General features: G+C 36.9%; 1 protein-coding gene across 3 annotated transcripts in view; it reads right to left on the bottom strand.

Moving 5' to 3' along the window:
• ZRANB3 (zinc finger RANBP2-type containing 3) overlaps positions 1-18,885 on the bottom strand; it is a 312,440-nt gene that overhangs the window by 177,849 nt on the left and 115,706 nt on the right. For all 3 annotated transcript variants that reach the window (XM_032856167.1, XM_032856166.1, XM_032856168.1), the window contains exon 3: positions 17,765-17,783. In XM_032856167.1, coding sequence (XP_032712058.1) covers positions 17,765-17,783 — 19 coding nt within the window. The remainder of the gene's footprint in view (positions 1-17,764; positions 17,784-18,885) is intronic.

Genomic DNA, 18,885 nt, shown 5'->3' with positions numbered 1-18,885 from the left:
CCGGCTTCCCTCTCGGTCTCTGCCTGCCTCTTTGCCTACTTGTGATCTCTGTCAAATAAATAAATAAAATCTTAAAAAAAAAAAAAAAGAAATGGGCAAAAGATATGAACAGACATTTCTGCAAAGAAAACATCCAAATGGACAACAGACACATGAAAAATACTCCACATCCCTCAGCATCAGGGAAGTACAAATCAAAACCCATAGTGAGATATCACCTCACACCAGTCAGAATGGCTAAAATTTACAAGTCAGGAAACGACAGATGTTGGCAAGGGTGTGGAGAAAGCAGAACCCTCCTACACTGTTGGTGGGAATGCAAGCTGGTGGAACCACTGTGGAAAACAGCATGGAGGTTCCTCAAAAAGTTGAAAATAGAGCTGCCCTACGACCCAGCAATCAAACTACTGGGTATTTACCCTGAAGATACAAATGTAGTGATCTGAAGGGGCGTGTGCACCTGAATGTTTATAGCAGCAATGCCCACAATAGCCAAACTATGGAAAGAACCTAGACGTCCATCAACAGATGAATGGATCAAGAAGATGTGGTATATATACACAATGGAATACTATGCAGCCATCAAAGGAAATGAAATCTTGCCATTTGCAACAACATGGATGGAACTAGAGCGTATTACACTAAGTGAAATAAGTCAAACAGAGAAAGATAATTACCATATGATATCCCTGATATGAGGAATTTGAGAGGCAAAGTGGGGAGCTTGGGGGTAGGAAAGGAAAAAATAAAACAAGATGGGATTGGGAGGGAGACAAACCATCAGAGACTCTTAATCTCACAAAACAAACTGAGGGTTGCTGCGGAGTCGGGGTGTAGGGATAGTGTGATTGGGTGATGGACATTGGGGAGGGTATGTGCTATGGCAAGTGTTGCAAAATGTGTAAGCCTGACAATTCACAGACCTGTAATTCTGGGGCAAATAATACATTATATGTTAATTAAAAGGTTTTTTTTTTTAATTTAAAAAATATTTAAAAATAAATAAGAATTTTTCAATATAAAAAAAGATAAAGAAAGAGTTCATTAAATTCATTGTTAATATAATGCAATAACTAATAAGTTAGAGAAAATAACAAAATATCAAAATGTTGGTATAAAAAAGTGGTACATTTTAGTAATAAATGTCAGAATAAAAACAGTGAGGTAACCAATACAATCAATGAATTAATTATATATTTTGAAATAAACTAAAATATGGATTTTACATAAAAATATATTAAAAGGTGACAAGAATATATGCTAATCATATTTATTGATTTATGCTTTCTAATATTATTTATAGTATAAATAATACTATTTATCATTAATAGCCTCAGTACTAATATTAATAACAAGAAAAGTCATTTCATTTTATGTCATATTAAAAAGAAAACCACAAACCCCAAATGGCTTCATTAGGTTATGGCCCCAAGTCAGTAAACCATGATTTACTACAAAACCCAAGATTTACTACCTAATAGCATCAATACCCCATTAAATGTCACCTTTAACCAGTCAACATGGGAATTTCCTGGTCAGCACTAACAAATTTATGCACAGACCCCTCCTATTTCCCTTAGGAGAGTGACTTTTTCCTAAAAAAATGAATTCTTCACTAATAATTTCCTTCTCTCCACTCCTTTTCTACCTTTAAACACCTTTCTTTTTCTGTAGCCCTTTGGAGCTCTCTTCTACTTGCTAGATGGGATGCTACCTGATTCAACAATCAATTAACAAAGCCAATTAGATCTTTAAAATTTACTCAGTTGAACTTTTGTCATTTAACACACTTGGTAGCAGCAGTGGGATCTGAAGTGAATTATGGAACATTTCAAGACAATGAGAAACACAGGCATTGTACTCTGCAAAGCCTCTGAGTACACTGCCTACACTATCTTTGTTGCCATTTTCAGGGGCTGTGGGTAAATTCTCTTGGATCTGAGCTCTGCTTTTTTTGCATTCAAGCACCTGATCGAATTGGATTTCCTTGGAGGATAGGTTTGCTTGAGCTGGCAAAAGGTTTGCCTAGAGCCCAAATGAACTGGCATAATTGCCCAGATCCAAGCCCCTACCTTTTCAGACAATAGTTTCCCAGGCAGAAAACCCTTGGAAGTGCCAAATGAATTTTTGTGGTGTGCATAGGGTTCTTGTGCCAGGATGTAGTAATTTCTCTTGGTTACTACCAATACATTAAGGTGTGCAAGCTCATTTGTCTTGCTTTGTGTGTATAGCGGCTATTGCTAACAGGGATCTCAAAGACCTACAAACTGCAAAAACTGATGAGCCTGGGCTGAGCATTTAAAGGCTGTTAGAGTGCATGACACCTCCAGAAGACTCCCATATTAAAATAAGTTGGTCACAGAACAGGTTAAATTAACACTAGTCTACCCACCAACCAAAAGAAAACTTCTGTGCAACAAGGTACATTATAAAATATGCACAATCCCCAACCCAGCAGCACATTCTTTTTAGGTCTTAGTTCGATACCAAAATATCCAAAGCCTTAGTGAATGGGATCCTTAAATTCCAAAGAGTCAAGCATACCACCTTGCAGCACATCTACTTATTTTATGTCTAAGAACTATAGCCTTGGAAGTTACAGATATCTAGGAGAAACAGTAAAATTTTACTAAGCTGGTCTTCTGCCCTAAGGAAATTGGATTGGTAACTGTCAGGTTGGGAGACCCCAAAATAAGGCCAGACAGATATGTGGGTTAACTCCATTTGCAGCCAGGGTCCTACCAAATGATGCCAACCCTCAGGAGAATTACAACTTAGAAATACTATGGCCATAATGGGGAGCATCCCAGTTGGATAAGATCATTTAAGCATTTAAGAGTAACCCAATCCAGAAATGGGCAGAAGACATGAACAGACATTTCTGCAAAGAAAACATCCAAATGGCCAACAGACACATGAAAAATACTCCACATCACTCTGCATCAGGAAGTACAAATCAAAACCACAGTGAGATATCACCTCACACCAGTCAGAATGGCTAAAATTTACAAGTCAGGAAACGACAGATGTTGGCAAGGGTGTGGAGAAAGCAGAACCCTCCTACACTGTTGGTGGGAATGCAAGCTGGTGGAACCACTGTGGAAAACAGCATGGAGGTTCCTCAAAAAGTTGAAAATAGAGCTGCCCTACGACCCAGCAATCAAACTACTGGGTATTTACCCTGAAGATACAAATGTAGTGACCTGAAGGGGCATGTGCACCTGAATGTTTATAGCAGCAATGCCCACAATAGCCAAACTATGGAAAGAACCTAGACGTCCATCAACAGATGAATGGATCAAGAAGATGTGGTATATATACACAATGGAATACTATGCAGCCATCAAAGGAAATGAAATCTTGCCATTCGCAACAACATGGATGGAACTAGAGGGTATTATGCTGAGCAATGTAAGTCAATCAGAGAAATCCAATTATCATATGATCTCTCTGATATGAAGAATTGATATGAAGATCTGATATGAAGAAATTCTTATCAGAGAGATCATATGATAATCTCTCTGGAAGGGAGGGGGTTTGGGGGTAGGGAAGGAAAAAGTGAAAGAAGATGGGATCGGGAGGGAAACAAATCATCAGAGACTCTTAATCTCAGGAAACAAACTGAGGGTTGCTGGGGGTGGTGGGGGAGGGATAGGGTGGCTGGGTTATGGACATTGGGGAGGGTATGTGCTATGGTGAGTGCTATGAACTGTTTAAGACTGTTGATTCAGAGACCTATACCTCTGAAGCAAATAATACATTATATGTTAATAAAAAAATAAAAAATATAAAAAAAAATCAAGTGAAAAAGAAAAAATAGAAGTAGTACTAAGAGGCACCTGGGTGACTCAATCTGTTAAGCCTCTGCCTTCAGTTCATGTCATGATCCTGGAGTCGGGCTCCTTGCTCAGCAGGGAGTCTGTTTCTCCCTCTGCCCCTCCCTCGGCTTGTGTTTCCTCTCTTTCTCCCTCTCTCGCTTACTTGCTTTCAAACAAATAAAATCTTTTTAAAAAAAAAGTAGTAGTAAATTTACTTTACATTGTATTTTTAAAACTGTTGGCACATGGTGAAGAAGTCCATTCTGCTTCTGCAAATGGACTTTTTATGCCTCATTATCAGGCTTTAGCCATCCTGATGTCTTTGCAACATGGCAGTAATCTGCTCCCGAATTAGAGAAATTAAAGTGGGTGAACAATGGCTGTAAATTAAATAAACAGGGCTATAGGAAAACCAACACAGCCACATGGCTCCTTGGCAAGCCCATTTACTGGTTTTTATGTTCCTTCACCCACCATAGTGCATTTAAGGTGACTCAAATTATAAAGAGACACTGGTGGGGAATCTTCTGTAATAATGCAACAAAAGTCTACCAACAATATCTGATTTGTCAGATCAGATAACTAAAAACTATTTTTGTTTCTAGAGGCCTCAGACTCCTCCTCTGGACTCTCTGAACACATGTAGTGTGACTTCATTCATCTGCCACTTAGTATGGGTCATCAATTATGTTCTTATTATTGTATACACATTTTCTAGATGGGTTGAAGCCTTTTCCTGTGGCTAGGCTGATGCCCTCATTTGGCAAAGAAACTATATGAAAATGTGTTTCCCACTTGGGGGTATAACTTTGTAAACTCTCCAGTGACTGAGGCACCTATTTCACTGGGCAAAACATATGAGCCTTAATGAAAACCTTATACACTTCTTGGAATCTATGAGTATATAACTGTCTGCTATCCCTTGTCTAATGCTAGTAAGACAACCTACTATTAATCTCTAATGTCTTATACTTAAGCTTGTCAATAACATTTTTTAAAAAAACCTTTCTGGGTCCCAATTGAAAGGAATGTGTTGGCTACAGTCTAGAAATCAGTGACTGGGTATTCTAGAAACAACCTAAGAGGAAGACAGCACACAAGTCCTATTGGAAGGGAACTTACCAAGTGCTTCTGACCACTAACAATGTTGTAAAACGAAAGGTACTGATCCTTGGATACACATCACACATCTACCTGATACCTGGTCCTTTATAGATGCTGGACACCTCCAAAACAAATTGATGAGGAAGAGAAGCAGCTGACATCAAGGAAGACTGCTTTTGCCCAAGAGGACAGATAAATTAATGCTTTCATACTTTAACTAAACATGGTACCCTTTCTCCTTTTCCTTTCCTTTATTTTGACTCTGGCCTAGAAAGATAACAACCTTAACTACATCTCCCAGGCCACTGCTAGTGGGGGCAACAATTAGAATTTAGAGCACACTTTTATTTCAGGCTAGGAAAAAAGCAAACTGAAATCTTACTGGTTAACTCCCCTGTATTTTCATCATGAGTCGGAAAGGACCTACCAGTGAATCGAGGATTCACTCCTTTTGGCAGGTCCCCACTTCCCTGGTTAAGGATAAATGTAAAGGAAGTTATGATCAGGAACTTGTCCTTAATTCTTGAAATAACTGCAGAAACTGATGATAAAGCAATAGGTGCCAACAAAGATTCTTAGACCCTTCGGCTAAAAGAGTTCTGGGTAATACTATAGCTCTTGATTATATTTTACCTGAGTGAGGAGATGTGTGCTGTGGCCAACACCATGTGCTATACTTGGATTAACACTTCCGTGGAGGTTGAAACTCACTTACATAAAATCACCAAGCAAGTCATTTGGCTTAAAGAATGACTCCTTCAGGAGGGTCTTATTTTACTTGTTTGATTTTGATTGGTTTGGGTCTTGGGAACCAGGGCTTCAAAGTACACTCAGAACAGTAGGAATTAACCTGTTTATAGTAATCATAATAACGTCCCTGGTGTGTCATATTCTCTCAAAAGTTTTAAATGCATGTTTGTAGCCATGAACCACCAAACAAATGATCTCCCTAAGACTGAAATGGCAAAAGAACTATGAGAACGACCAACTTACAAATTGTGAATGTGTGAGTATCACAGAGGTCAAGTAAAAACATCATGAACTGTGAACACCACACAAAGGAACAGCAACTGTGAGAACCTCAGAGGAGTAGCTGAGAGTGGAACTAATGCCTTAAATTCTGGTCACATCTCAGCTAAGCTCAAAGTATGATCAAAGGGGCTAAGTGTTCAAAAGAAAACCACAGGCCCCAAAATGGCATCACTTAGCATAAGGTCCCAAGTCAATAAACCAAGACTTAATACTTAACCTAACTGCACTTTCAAACCCCTTTAAAGGTCACTTTTAACCAGTCAACATGGGAGTTTCCTGGTCAGCACTAGGAAATTTATTGGTAGACCCCTTCTGATCCTCTTAGGAGGGAGACCTTGCCTTGCCTAAAATAAGGAATTCTTTATTAATAATTTCTTTCTATTCCTTTCCTGCCTTTTAACACTTTTTTCTGTAGCCCTTTAGAGCTCTCCTCTACTTCTAGATGGTATGCTGTCTCATTTATCAATCAATTAATAAAGCCAATTAGATCTTTAAATTTTACTCAGTTGAATTTTTATTAACATTTTAAACTTAAGACATGGAAGAAAAAGGCCTTGGAGTAGCAAAAATAAAGAATTGCAAGCAGACACATAACAAAATAGCCTGAGATTTAAGTAAAGGGCCTAACTTTTTTCATTGATAACCTTGATTAAATAAAAAAAGGTTAAATTAACCTTAGTATACAATGTGTAAAGACACAAAAACATAGAAATCATATGGGAAAAAAAAATCTTCCTTTCAAAATTGTTAGATTTTAAAAACACTGGATGCTTGTCTGTCCTAAAAACTTTGACTCTCAAGAAACATTTCATTTCCAACAGGCTTAGATGCATAATATTTCACAACATGAAAATATCATCATCAAAAAAATATATTCTAGTTTACCATTCTAAATTAGCTTTAGAGGTTGAGAGGATAATAAGATTAGAACTTGGAAAAAATAACAAAGATTGAATCATTCTCCTATAACTTTTTGGATCACTTATGAGTAAAATTAGGTAAAGGTTAAGAAAGACACATAGTTCATTATCAGTGTAATGTACAAGAACAGGACACTAAAAATCTATAAAAACACTTCTTAAACTTTTTAAAAGCAACATAAGCCGTTTCAAATAAAACATCACAGAGAAACTCAACATTTGTAAAAGAACCTAGATGTCCATCAACAGATGAATGGATAAAGAAGATATGGGGTGTGTGTGTGTGTGTTTGTGTGTATATGTATAAAATGGAATACTATGCAGCCATCAAAAATCGAAATCTTGCCATTTGCAACGACGCGGATGGAACTAGAGCATATTTCACGCTAAGTGAAATAAGTTAATCAGAGAAAGACAATTATCATATGTTCTCTCTAATATGAGGCATTTGAGAGGCAGGGCAGGGGGTTGTGGGGGTAGGGAGGGGGTAGGGAGGGAGGGAGACAAACCATAAGAGACTTTTAATCTCAGGAAACAAACAGGGTTGTTGGGGGGTGGCGGGGGAGGGATAGGGTGGCTAGGTTATGGACATTGGGGAGAGTATGTGCTAAGATGTGTGCTGTGAATTATGTAAGACTGATGATTCACGGACCTGTCCCCCTGAAGCAAATAATACATTGTATGTTAATTTAAAAAAAAGAGAAAGAGAAGGAAAAAAAAAAAAAACCTGGTGATGGGGCACCTGGGGGCTCAATGGGTTAAGCCTCTGCCTTCGGCTCAGGTCATGATCTCAGGGTCCTGGGACTGAACCCCACATTGGGCTCTCTGCTCAGCAGGGAGACTGCTTCCCCCTCTCTCTCTGCTAGCTGCTCTGCCTGCTTGTGGTCTCCTCTCTCTCTGTCAAATAAATAAATAAAATCTTAAAAAAAAACCCCAAAACTGGTGAGGTAGGAATGTTTGTAACATCCACCTTATAATGTACTTGGAAGTGTTAATGTATAATAAAGGTGCCTTAAGGTTCAGTCATAGAAGCAGAGCCTTTCAAATGCATTTGTGGATTGTAAACATTAAATTTCAGAAAGATGTTTTGTATCTGATTGTATCTGGGTAGGGTTTAACTTCCCAGTGCAGACACCTCTGCTTTTCAGTTTGGATTTTTTCCAATATTATTGAGAGAACATGGTAATAACCCAGCTGTATGAAATAGCAGGAGCCCTCAACAAAATTACATCAGCTTCCAAAGAAATCAGGGTAAACTTCTTTAAAATTGAAAAATGCAATCAATTGCATTTGTACTTTGCTAGTATTCTAGGTAAAAAAAAAATTCACACTAAAAGATAACTTAAAGGAAAGCAAAAAGAGTATACCTAAATTTTTTAATAAAGTGTATTAGAAGATCCCCTAATTCCATCTTTTCTCCTTTACCCCTGTGCCTAGAATAAGTGAAGGTGGATAATAGGCTGTGGACCTGATTTAAAGTACTGGTGCCTGGCAGACAAGATATCCCTCTTGTCCAAATAAAGAGATGTTACTTGATGTGTTCCAATGGTTTCAAGTCAATGACAACAGAAACATTAATAAGAGAAAAGAAGTTCTCTCTCTCTCTCTCTCTCATTCATTCATTCATTCATCCATTCATTCATAAAGCATTAACAGGAAATGTATTCCCCAGATACTATTAGATAGATATGGCTTGAGTCCTAGGAGTTCCCGTCTGTGGGAGAGAAGCAGGTGAGTACAGAATATAATTTAAACTATAGTAGAAATGCAAGCTCAGAGGAACTAAGAGGCAACAAGGATGGTGATACAAAGTAAGAGGTATCTGAAGACTGTTTTGAATGGTGATTTTGTTGATGGACTTGGGAAAGAATGGGACACAGAAGGAAAGGCATTCATCACAAAAAGAACAATGTAATACAGATATCACAGCATAAAAAAATAAAAGACCAAAAGGAAAATCAATGAGAAAACATTGGTAAGTTAGACTTAAAATTACAAACTTCGGCTCTATGAAAGACACCTTTAAGAATATAAAAAGACAAGCCACAAACTGGGAGAAAATACATGCAAAACATGTAAATGATAAAGGACTTGGAACTAAAAGAGACAAGGAACTCTTAAATCTTAATAACAAAAAAAGAAACAATCCAGCTTTAAAAAATGAGGAAAAGAACTGAACAGAGACCATACCAAAAATATATAGAGAGATGGCATATAAATATACAAATGGATGCTCAACATCATGTCATTAGAGAATTGTAAATTAACATAAAAAGGAGACACTACTGCACAGAGTAGAATGGCTAAAATTTAAAAAAATTAATTTGACAATACCAACTATTAGTAATGTTGCTGAGCAAGAGCATTCATTTATTGGTAGAAGAAGTACAAAATGGTACAGCCACTTTAGAAGACAGTTTGGCAGCCTCTGACAAAAGTGAATGCAGTCTTATCATATATTACGGGTTTAATTGTGTCCCCCCAAAAAGATATACTTAAGTCTTAACATCCCAGTACTTCAGTATGTAACCTTATTTGGATATAGGGTCATTGCACATGCAGTTAGTTAAGATGATATGTCATATTGGAGCAGGGTGAGCCCTTAATCCAATCTGACTGGTATCCTTATAAAAGAAGAAGAGACATAAACAAACAAAACAGCCTGTGAAGATGGGGGGGGGGAATTAAGTGATGCATCTATAAACCCTGAAACACCAAAGATGACTGGCCATCACCTGAAGCTAGAAGAGAGGCATCACACGTATTCTACCTCAGAGCCCTTAGAAGGAATCAAACCTCTTGACACATTGAGTTCAGTTCTAGCCTCCAGAATTGTGAGAGGATTAAATTTCTGTTCCTTTAAGCCACAGAGCTTGTGAAACTTCCTTAAAGCAGTTCTAGGAGCCTAACCAAACTATACAATCCAGCAACTGCAGTTCTAGATAATTACCCAACTGATTTAAAAACCTACCCAAACAAAAACTTACATGTGGACAGTAACAGCCTTAATAATTGTCAAAGACTGGAAGCAACTATGCTATCACTTTATCTTAGTGACTGAAAAAACAAACTGTACACATCCATAAAATGGATTATTCAGTCATAAAAAGGAAAGTTTCCAAGCCACAAAAGGACACAGATGAATCTTAAAAACATACGGCTAGGGACGCCTGGGTGGCTCAGTTGGTTGGACGACCGCCTGAGGCTCAGGTCATGATCCCAGACTCCCGGGATCGAGTCCCACATCAGGCTCCCAGCTTCACGGGGAGTCTGCTTCTCCCTCTGACATTCTCCTTGCTCATGCTCTCTCTCACTGTCTCTCTCTCAAATAAATAAATAAAATCTTAAAAAAAAAAAAAAAAAGCGTATGGCTAACTGAAGAAACCCAGTCTGAAAAATCAGTGAACTGTGTCCTTCCAATTACATGACATTCTAAAGAAGGCAAAATAATAGCCAAAATAACCACATGAGTGGTTATCTAGGGGTATTGGCTTGGGAAGAATTAAATAAGTGAAGCAAAGGGAATTGTTTAAGGCAGTAAAATTATTCTGTATGATACTGTAATGGTGAATACAAGACATCAAACATTTGTGAAAAGCCATAGAACTTTACATTACAGAGAGTAAACTTTAATGTCCACAAATAAGTTTTTAAAAAGTTAGTCAGGGGATCCCATGATGGAATGCAGAATGTGATAAAAGAATTTAAATGTATCAATAAATATGAAACACTCTCCCTGAAGGAAGTAGAGGAATAAGATGCTGAGCTAAGTAATTTTAGAATTGAGTGGAATCTGTAAGAATAATGGCAAAAGGAACTGTATGTAAGCACTATATTCTAGTTGACAATTTGCTTTCCCCTGGGTATACAGGTTAACACTACTGAAATCACTATACATGTATACTGGAATTGAACAATTAAGTAAATGGATGACAGAGGGTGGAAGCCAGGATTCTTACTGTCAGAATGGAAGGTTATAGATAAGCAAGAGGAAGAGGCTACAATTAACTATGTGGTAATAATTAGAGTTGGAGACATAAGTATGAACAGATGGTTACATATAAAAATATTTGTAAGTATGTGTATGTATGTGTGTATACGGACACACATTTTTCCTTGCTCTATCAGCTGAAAGGATCTAGAAGAAATGACACCCCCACAGATATGAATACACACCTAATTTGTAGATTCCTTCTAATACCATTCTCCAATAAAGAGAAGCCAGGATTTCTTAGAGAAATGGCTGATTCTAGGACCGGGGCAAGAAATATATAAGACGAACCTGGATCATCCTATAGTACTAAGAAGTAAGAAAGTGCTCAAAATATAAATGAAAACCCTTCAAAAAAACCAATGCAGACAAACTTAACAGTCCACAATGAAGGGGGGTTTGTCAAAAGGCCACCTGAGTGAATTGAAAGAGCTCCCCCTGGCCAAAGCTAGAACAATTTGAGCAGCAGCAGCAACAACAACAACAAAAACTAGTAGTGGATAATAATCCAAAACATAAAAATATCCAGGAGTCCATACGATATAAACAAATGATAAAGTGAATGCATGAATGAATGAATTCCAAATAATTTATGGATTTACTCTGCTTTTAAGGAAATGGAGTATAACTTCCTGTTACTTTCTTTAAAAAAAAAATACAGTATGGAAAGGAAGGAAAAAATAATAACTTTACAGTGGAGAAATCTGACAAACACTGTATCAAGACATGTGAATCACACCTATGGCAATAAGTCACATTGATGGTAAGTCTTGATCTGGCATAATGACAAAAGCACTTTACCCCTATGAACTTCCTCCCCAAAATGCATTATCCTAGTGTGAGCATAAGAAAAACAGCAGACAAATACCAATTAAGGGTCATTCCATAAAATACTAAACCTTTAATTCTAAAACTATAAAGGTCTTCAAAAACAAGGAAAGTCGGGACGCCTGGGTGGCTCAGTTGGTTAAGCAGCTGCCTTCGGCTCAGGTCATGATCCCAGCGTCCTGGGATCGAGTCCCGCATCGGGCTCCTTGCTCCGTGGGGAGCCTGCTTCTCCCTCTGACTCTGCCTGCCACTCTGTCTGCCTGTGCTCGCTCTCGCTCTCTCGCGCTCTCTCTCTCTGACAAATAAATAAATAAATAAATAAATCTTAAAAAAAAAAAAAAACAAGGAAAGTCTGAGAAACTCTCACAACCCCCAGATGCCTCCCTAGACATGACTACTAAATGCAATGGGTATCTGGATGGGATCTGGAACAGAAAAGAACATTAGCAAAAAACTGAGCAAACCTAAATAGAGTATGATCTTTAGTTAATCATAACATATGAATATTGGTTCACTAATTAAGACACATATGCCATATTAATCTATGACAATAATAGGGGACTGGGTACACAAGAACTCTGTACTATATAAGAATGCTACAAACTTAAAACCTAAATAATTCTAAAAATCTAAAATAAATATATTTTTTAAAGAGGATATTTAAAAAATAAGGCTAGCCTTAGAAATAATGAAAGGAAGGAAACAGGCAAATGATACTGATTTAAAGGAATATAGATACTCTCACCAGCACAAAATTTTTATGCCATTACCCTTATTCTAACAGTCAGCTTCATTCATTTGAGTACCGTGTCCTACAGATTCTTCTGTCCTAACGACTCTTGCCTATAAATATAGAAAGTCTGGCACCTGGAGACTTCATATAGAACAGTAATTGATAAAGAGACTTAGGAGCTGGATTACTTCAGGTCAAATATTTCCATTCCTAGCACATACTAGCTGTACATTCTTGGACAATTTGCTTAACGTCTTTGTACCTCAGCTTTCTCACTTATAAAATGAGAGTAATAATAATAATAATAATAATACCATCTCATAGGAATTGTTGTGAGGATGAAGTAGATTAATACATGAAAAGCATTACAACAGAACCTGGCACACAGGTTTACATATTAACTCTTTAACTAGCTCAACCACTCAACAAAATGGATCTATAGACACAGGAGGGTTATAAATCCAAAACTGTGAAGAACTCAAGGAGCGAGTGTAATTCAGCTTGGGCCTGGTAAAGGAAATCTAAGATCTGTAGATACCAATGGAATAAAAATTGCTATCTCAGCTCTCTTTGTCAAATGTGGGTAGGCTTATAAAAAAGAAAAGCTAAAATTCTTCATGTCTATTTTAATTTCTTAGTCCTCAAATCTATAAAGTTAATATTGGAGAGTCTGTATCTCAGTACCAATTTTAAGATCTTCTGAGCAAAAATAACCTTCAAAAGGGGTCCTTCACTCTTTCCACACACCTACACATTTCTGCCTGCAGAGAAACTGACAACAGTTTTCAAATTTGACTTTTGCCTGTAGAAATACTTCTACCAACATGGAACAAGTCCCACAGCCTCTCCCCTCCAAAGTCCTCTTCCAGAGAAGCACCTTGACCAAAAGAAAAGCATTGATAATGATAACTATAGGGCCTTTGTTCCAAATATTTATCTATTAATGTGTCCCAAAATAGCCACAAAGGGAAACCAAGTAGGTCAGCTTAACAAATGGTTTCCTTTTCTTTTGAAAAAGGAAGGAAGCAATGCTTTATTTGGTATACCTCCCACCCCCCACCCCACCACAAATGTTTTCTCAAGTAACAGGAAGGAGGAAACCTTAAAAAAAGTGTGTGTGTGTGTGTGTGTGTGTGTGTGTGTGTGTGTGTTAGGGATGGGGGACTAAAATAGAGTACTAACAAAAAAATGTTACATAAGATGAAAGTAGGAATATTCTGGCTTTGATAATAGATACTGTAGACAAGTGAAGACAGAATCCACGTACTGAAACTTTTGTCCATCATGACACAACATTAGGCTATTATGTAAATCCAGAATATTAATCCCATCTTCTTAAGTAAAAACGAATATTGTAAAATTTTCTAAATACTATACTTCTACAGAAAACAATAGTTTTTTAAAAAGATTTTATTTTTTTTGACAGAGAGAGAGAGAAAGAGAGAGACAGCACAAGCAGGAGGAGGGGCAGAGGGAGAAGCAGGCTCCCCACTAAGCAGGGATTCCAATGTGGACCTGAGCTGAAGGCAAACACTTAACCAACTGAGCCACACAGATGCCCTGAGAACAATAGTTTTTAAATACTTGACAAATAAGTTAGGAAATGTGTAGTTTTAATATTTTCCTTCATGGATATCTTATTAAAATACCTGGTTTGTGTTAATGTGAAACTATTTTTCACATTTACAATTACTTTTTAAAGTAGGCTCCATGCTCAGTGTAGAGCCCAATGGAGAGCTTGAACTCACAAACTGGATAGCAAGACCCAAGCCAAAATAAAGAGTTGGACCCTTAACTGATTGAGCCACGAGGTGCCCTGCATTTACAACTTTTTTTTTTTAAGATTTTTAAATTTATTTATTTGACAGACAGAGATCACAAGTAGGCAGAGAGGCAGATGGCGGGGGGGAAGCAGGCTCTCCGCAGAGCAGAGAGCCCGATGTGGGGCTCGATCCCAGGACTCTGGGATCATGACCTGAGCTGAAGGCAGAGGCTTTAACCCACTGAGCCACCCAGGCGCCCCTGCATTTAAACTTTTTAATGAATAAACACTTGTAATAATTTTCAAGTGAAGAACAAGGACAAAGTGGTTTACAAGTAATTATTAAAAAACAAGATAACAGTGCAACAGCCTGACTATAGACTGTGGTCTGAATCCAGTATTTACGGAACACAAATTCATAAGAGTTTCTGTATTCATTACACAGTTCTTGAAACAACATTTAATTCATTAAACCAAGATGGCAGAGAAGGGTGAATAGGAAGTATTTCAAAACAGTTTGTAAAGTTAATTTTATTAAATGTTGCAGCTTTGTTGTTCTCTGAAATTTAATTTTACAACTGAAACACACAATGATCACATAATTAAAATTAAACAGAATTTAAGTCATCATTCCAATTTAAAGTTAATAATTACCTTAAATACTATAGATAGATTATATAAGTTCACAAGGAACGAATACATCAGAAGAAAGATAATAGTGGAAAATACTGGAAGGGGGAGTAATGCCACTTGAAGGAAATCATTTGTTTCTAAAGCTAGGGAAGAAAAATCACAGTAGACAGCTAAATTACACAATATTCCAAGTGTGTATTCAAGCATTTTTAAAAAAGGAGGTTTGATAACAGAGATGTAAAATTGCCCTTCTAAGGCTTTCAGCTCTTTGATAAGTCAAATATTCATCATATCAAAATACACTTTTTAATTTAAAAATCAGAAAAAGGTGGTTGACCTCTAAATTATAAACTACATTTCCTTCTCTGACTTGACTACCACTTTGTGATAAGAACAAGAAAAGGAGAACAGTATTAAGAAACCGAATGAAGGTCAAAACCAGAGTTCACATAATTTACATATATACAAGTTCCTTCTACTTCAACACTTTTAATTTACTAACTTTCATCCACATTAGTTTAGTAAGATTCCATAAAAATGGCATTTCAAGTCTACTGCTAACAGAGGATATTAGAGGTTGTAAGCTATGATCTTGCATTTGTATATCACACCATTGAGGATTCTTTTTTCATAATTAACATCATTGATAGGATTTAACATAATAACCCTGTAAAGTCAAATAGGTGCAAAAGACTGAGTCTTTAAAATGTGGGTGAAAAGAGAGAAGTAAATATGATGGACACAAAGTGGAGGGCTGTTTGTTTTTTTTTTTAAGTGCTGAGGAGATATTAAATAGTTCTTTTTAATCTATTAAATTAAGAAATAAGAATGCTGTTGTAAGAATGGTGTTGAATTCACTCAACATGTGACAAGTGTTGTGAAACTTTAAATAGTAAGAGATGAGGAAAAGCAGTTGGTATAATGAAAAACTTACTGTCTAAAGGTTCATCATGAGGTCCATACAATCCTTAGTCTAATGTTAACTGTGGAGAAGCAGGAGTTGGTTGAAGAAAAGTTAAGGAGGCTTAAGGGGTCAATCAAGTGTTTATTTCAATCCATGGACACTTCCATAGATTTAAGGCCCATTCAAATGTGTCTATGATGTCTCCATGACATCAAAGTGAAGAGCAAGGTAAGAATGATGTAACACAGCTGTTAAGATTTTCCTTCTCAATCACTTGTAGAGAGATTATCAAGATGGCTGTTAGCTGACACAGTATCATCTCTATAGACATAAAATTGATTTGTTCAAAAACTGATATAGAGGCACCTGGGTGGCTCAGTTGAGCGCTGGACTCTGGTTTTGGCTCAGGTGCTGATCTCAGGGTTGTGGAATCAAGCCCCATGTTGGGCTCTGTGCTCAACACAGAGTTGGCTTCAGATTCTCTCTCTCTCTCTCCCTCCCCCACTGCTCCTCCCCTTGCTCACTTATGCGCACTCTGTCTCTAGAATAAACAAATAAATAAAACCTTTAAATGGACTACCATAAAAAAACTGATATAAATACACACATGCATCATATATGTATCACAGATATATTTTATACATATTATACAAAATGGTTATGCCTAGTTTTGAGGTTTTGAAGGTTGAAGGGTAAGTTTACATTCCTATTTGTGAAAAACGATCAGGGACAAAAAACGTGAACCTCTTTCAGTCATTTTGGACTAATAAGTTTATTAATTTATGAAGAGGCTTTTGGAATTCATCCTGTTCCAAAATAGAATTTGCTGTTGTTTCCCAAATGTCTATGTCCTGTCCCTTCAATTACATTGTTGAAGTCCTTCATAGGCAATGACTATGTTTCTAACTCCTAACATCAAATCTAAACAAATGCCTGTAGAATAAAGATTTCAAACTAAAAACTTCAGTAATTATAAATCAGCATAAACCAAGTAACCCTGTATTAACCTTTCTGCATACCATTCTTGTTCGTGTTACACTGTAATTCATTTTTTCCCTAAAGAAGAGACTGTAGAGATAAGCCACTGGTGGGTCTTTATGTAACTAAAGCTAAGACAGTCAATCAAGAGAATCTCTTTGGTTCCACTTTTATTTTTTAAAAAATTCAGTATACGGGGTGCCTGGGTGGCTCAGTCATTAAGCGGCTGCCTTGGGCTCAGGTCATGATCCCAGGGTCCTGGGATCAAGCCCTGCATCAGGCTCCCTGCTCCGTGGGAAGCCTGCTTCTCCCTCTCCCACCTCCCTGCTTGTGTTCCCTCTCTTGCTGTGTCTCTGTCAAATAAATAAAATCTTAAAAAAAAAAAAATTCAGTATGCTTCATCATTTCTATTTTTTAAACGTTTGCGGTTACTTTTAAAGGTATCATGAAAACAGCAACACATTTCTCAAACTGAATAAAAATTCGAACTTATTGATTCATATTACTGAGAATGTATGTAAAGAGTATCATGGTTTATATAACAAAGAATGGTTATATAACAAGAACATCCATTTCAGCAAGAAAACATTATTATATATAAGTACATGGTACTTAAATGCATCAAACTGTTTTGTTTAGTGATAATAAAATAATACTTTAATATTATGTTTCACACTAATAGGGAACAATTAACAATAACTTCTAGAGCAATTTTTTAAAAATTCAACTTTTAAGCAAGCAGTACTATGACCAAAGAAAGAGTTCAGTTTCATCTGAGGCTGAATTTTAAAGCACATTCATGCTTTTTCTGCCAACAACATAAAATTTTGTATCACTAATGTTAATAATAATAGGTTTCATGTACACACCTACATGTGCATAATATGTGCATGCACAAATACAGACACATTCATTCTCATTCTCATTCTCTTTGTCCCCTTTCTCTCTCCATATATAGACATACAGTCATACGGAAAGACAAAGAATACACAGTAAATAGCAGACACTAAAAATTGGTTGTGGAATTTTATAAAAGACATAAAAATCATGAAAACACTTACTTCATCAGCCACCATACATCTGGAAAAAAATAAAAATAAAACCAAGTTAATATTTTAATGATCAAAGTCAATCACTTTAAAAATTCTAAGTAGCTTGCCAGAAAACAGTTTACAAATGTTAAAGCACTAATCCAGAGAGAGGTGTCTACAAATGTGCTTGAGAACACGGGCCAGTGCTGATTTTATAAGACTCTCCAGCTGCCAATGGCACATGGGTATGCAGGAGGGTTAGAGCTTCAGAAATGTTTCCCACGTCCATCCATGGAGATAGTTAGAATAACCATTCAAAAATGAGGGCAAAATGGCAAATGACTTATCAATGACTTCCCTCCTTACTAATGAATCTTAAAATTGGCCTTTAGAGATTAGAAGAATACTATGTTAAAGCACAAGAAAATAAATCTTAGCCACGTATTAGCATGTTATATCTACAATTTTCTACGCTGCATTATATATGCTAAGCCTACTTTCAAGATGAATTTTGGGTTCTACTATTTGGCTAAATTTTCTCTTCACTATTCTTTCTTATTCACCTATAGAAGTAAATTCTATCCACTGAAAATTGAGAAGATAGGGGTCATAAACTGAAAATCCAAAGAGCAAAAAGAAAGAATAGCAGGTGTGGTCAGGATCATGTGCGGTCCCTTCCCTTTCCCTTTGCTCATATGTTTTGTTTCTTAAATTCCACATACAAGTGAAATCATAAGGTATTTGCCCTTCTCTGACTGACATTTCATTTAGCATAATACGCTCTAGTTCCATCCCTGTCATTGCAAATGGCAAGATTTCATTCTTTTTGATGGCTGAGCAATATATACACCACACTTTCTTCATCCATTCATCTGTCAGTAGACATCTGGGCTCTTTCCATACTTTGGCTATTGCGAGCATTGTTGCTATAAAGACTGTGGTGCATGTGCCCCCATTGAATCACTATGTTTGTATCCCTTAGAAAAATACCTAGTAGTGTAATTGAGGGGTCATAGAGTAGTTCTCCTCTTTAATTTTTGGAGGACCCTGCATGCTGTCTTCCAGAGTGGCTGCTCCAGTTTGCATTCCTACCAACAGTGTAAGGAGGTTCCTTGTTCTCCGCATCCTCACCAACATCTGTTGTTTCCTGA

The sequence above is a fragment of the Lontra canadensis genome, unplaced genomic scaffold (assembly GCF_010015895.1).
Source record: "Lontra canadensis isolate GAN:19392208 unplaced genomic scaffold, GSC_riverotter_1.0 scaffold11, whole genome shotgun sequence".
In the NCBI taxonomy this organism is placed as follows: domain Eukaryota; kingdom Metazoa; phylum Chordata; class Mammalia; order Carnivora; family Mustelidae; genus Lontra; species Lontra canadensis.
The sequence above is the reverse complement of the archived record's forward strand: the minus strand, read 5'-3'. Positions and strand labels throughout refer to the sequence as shown.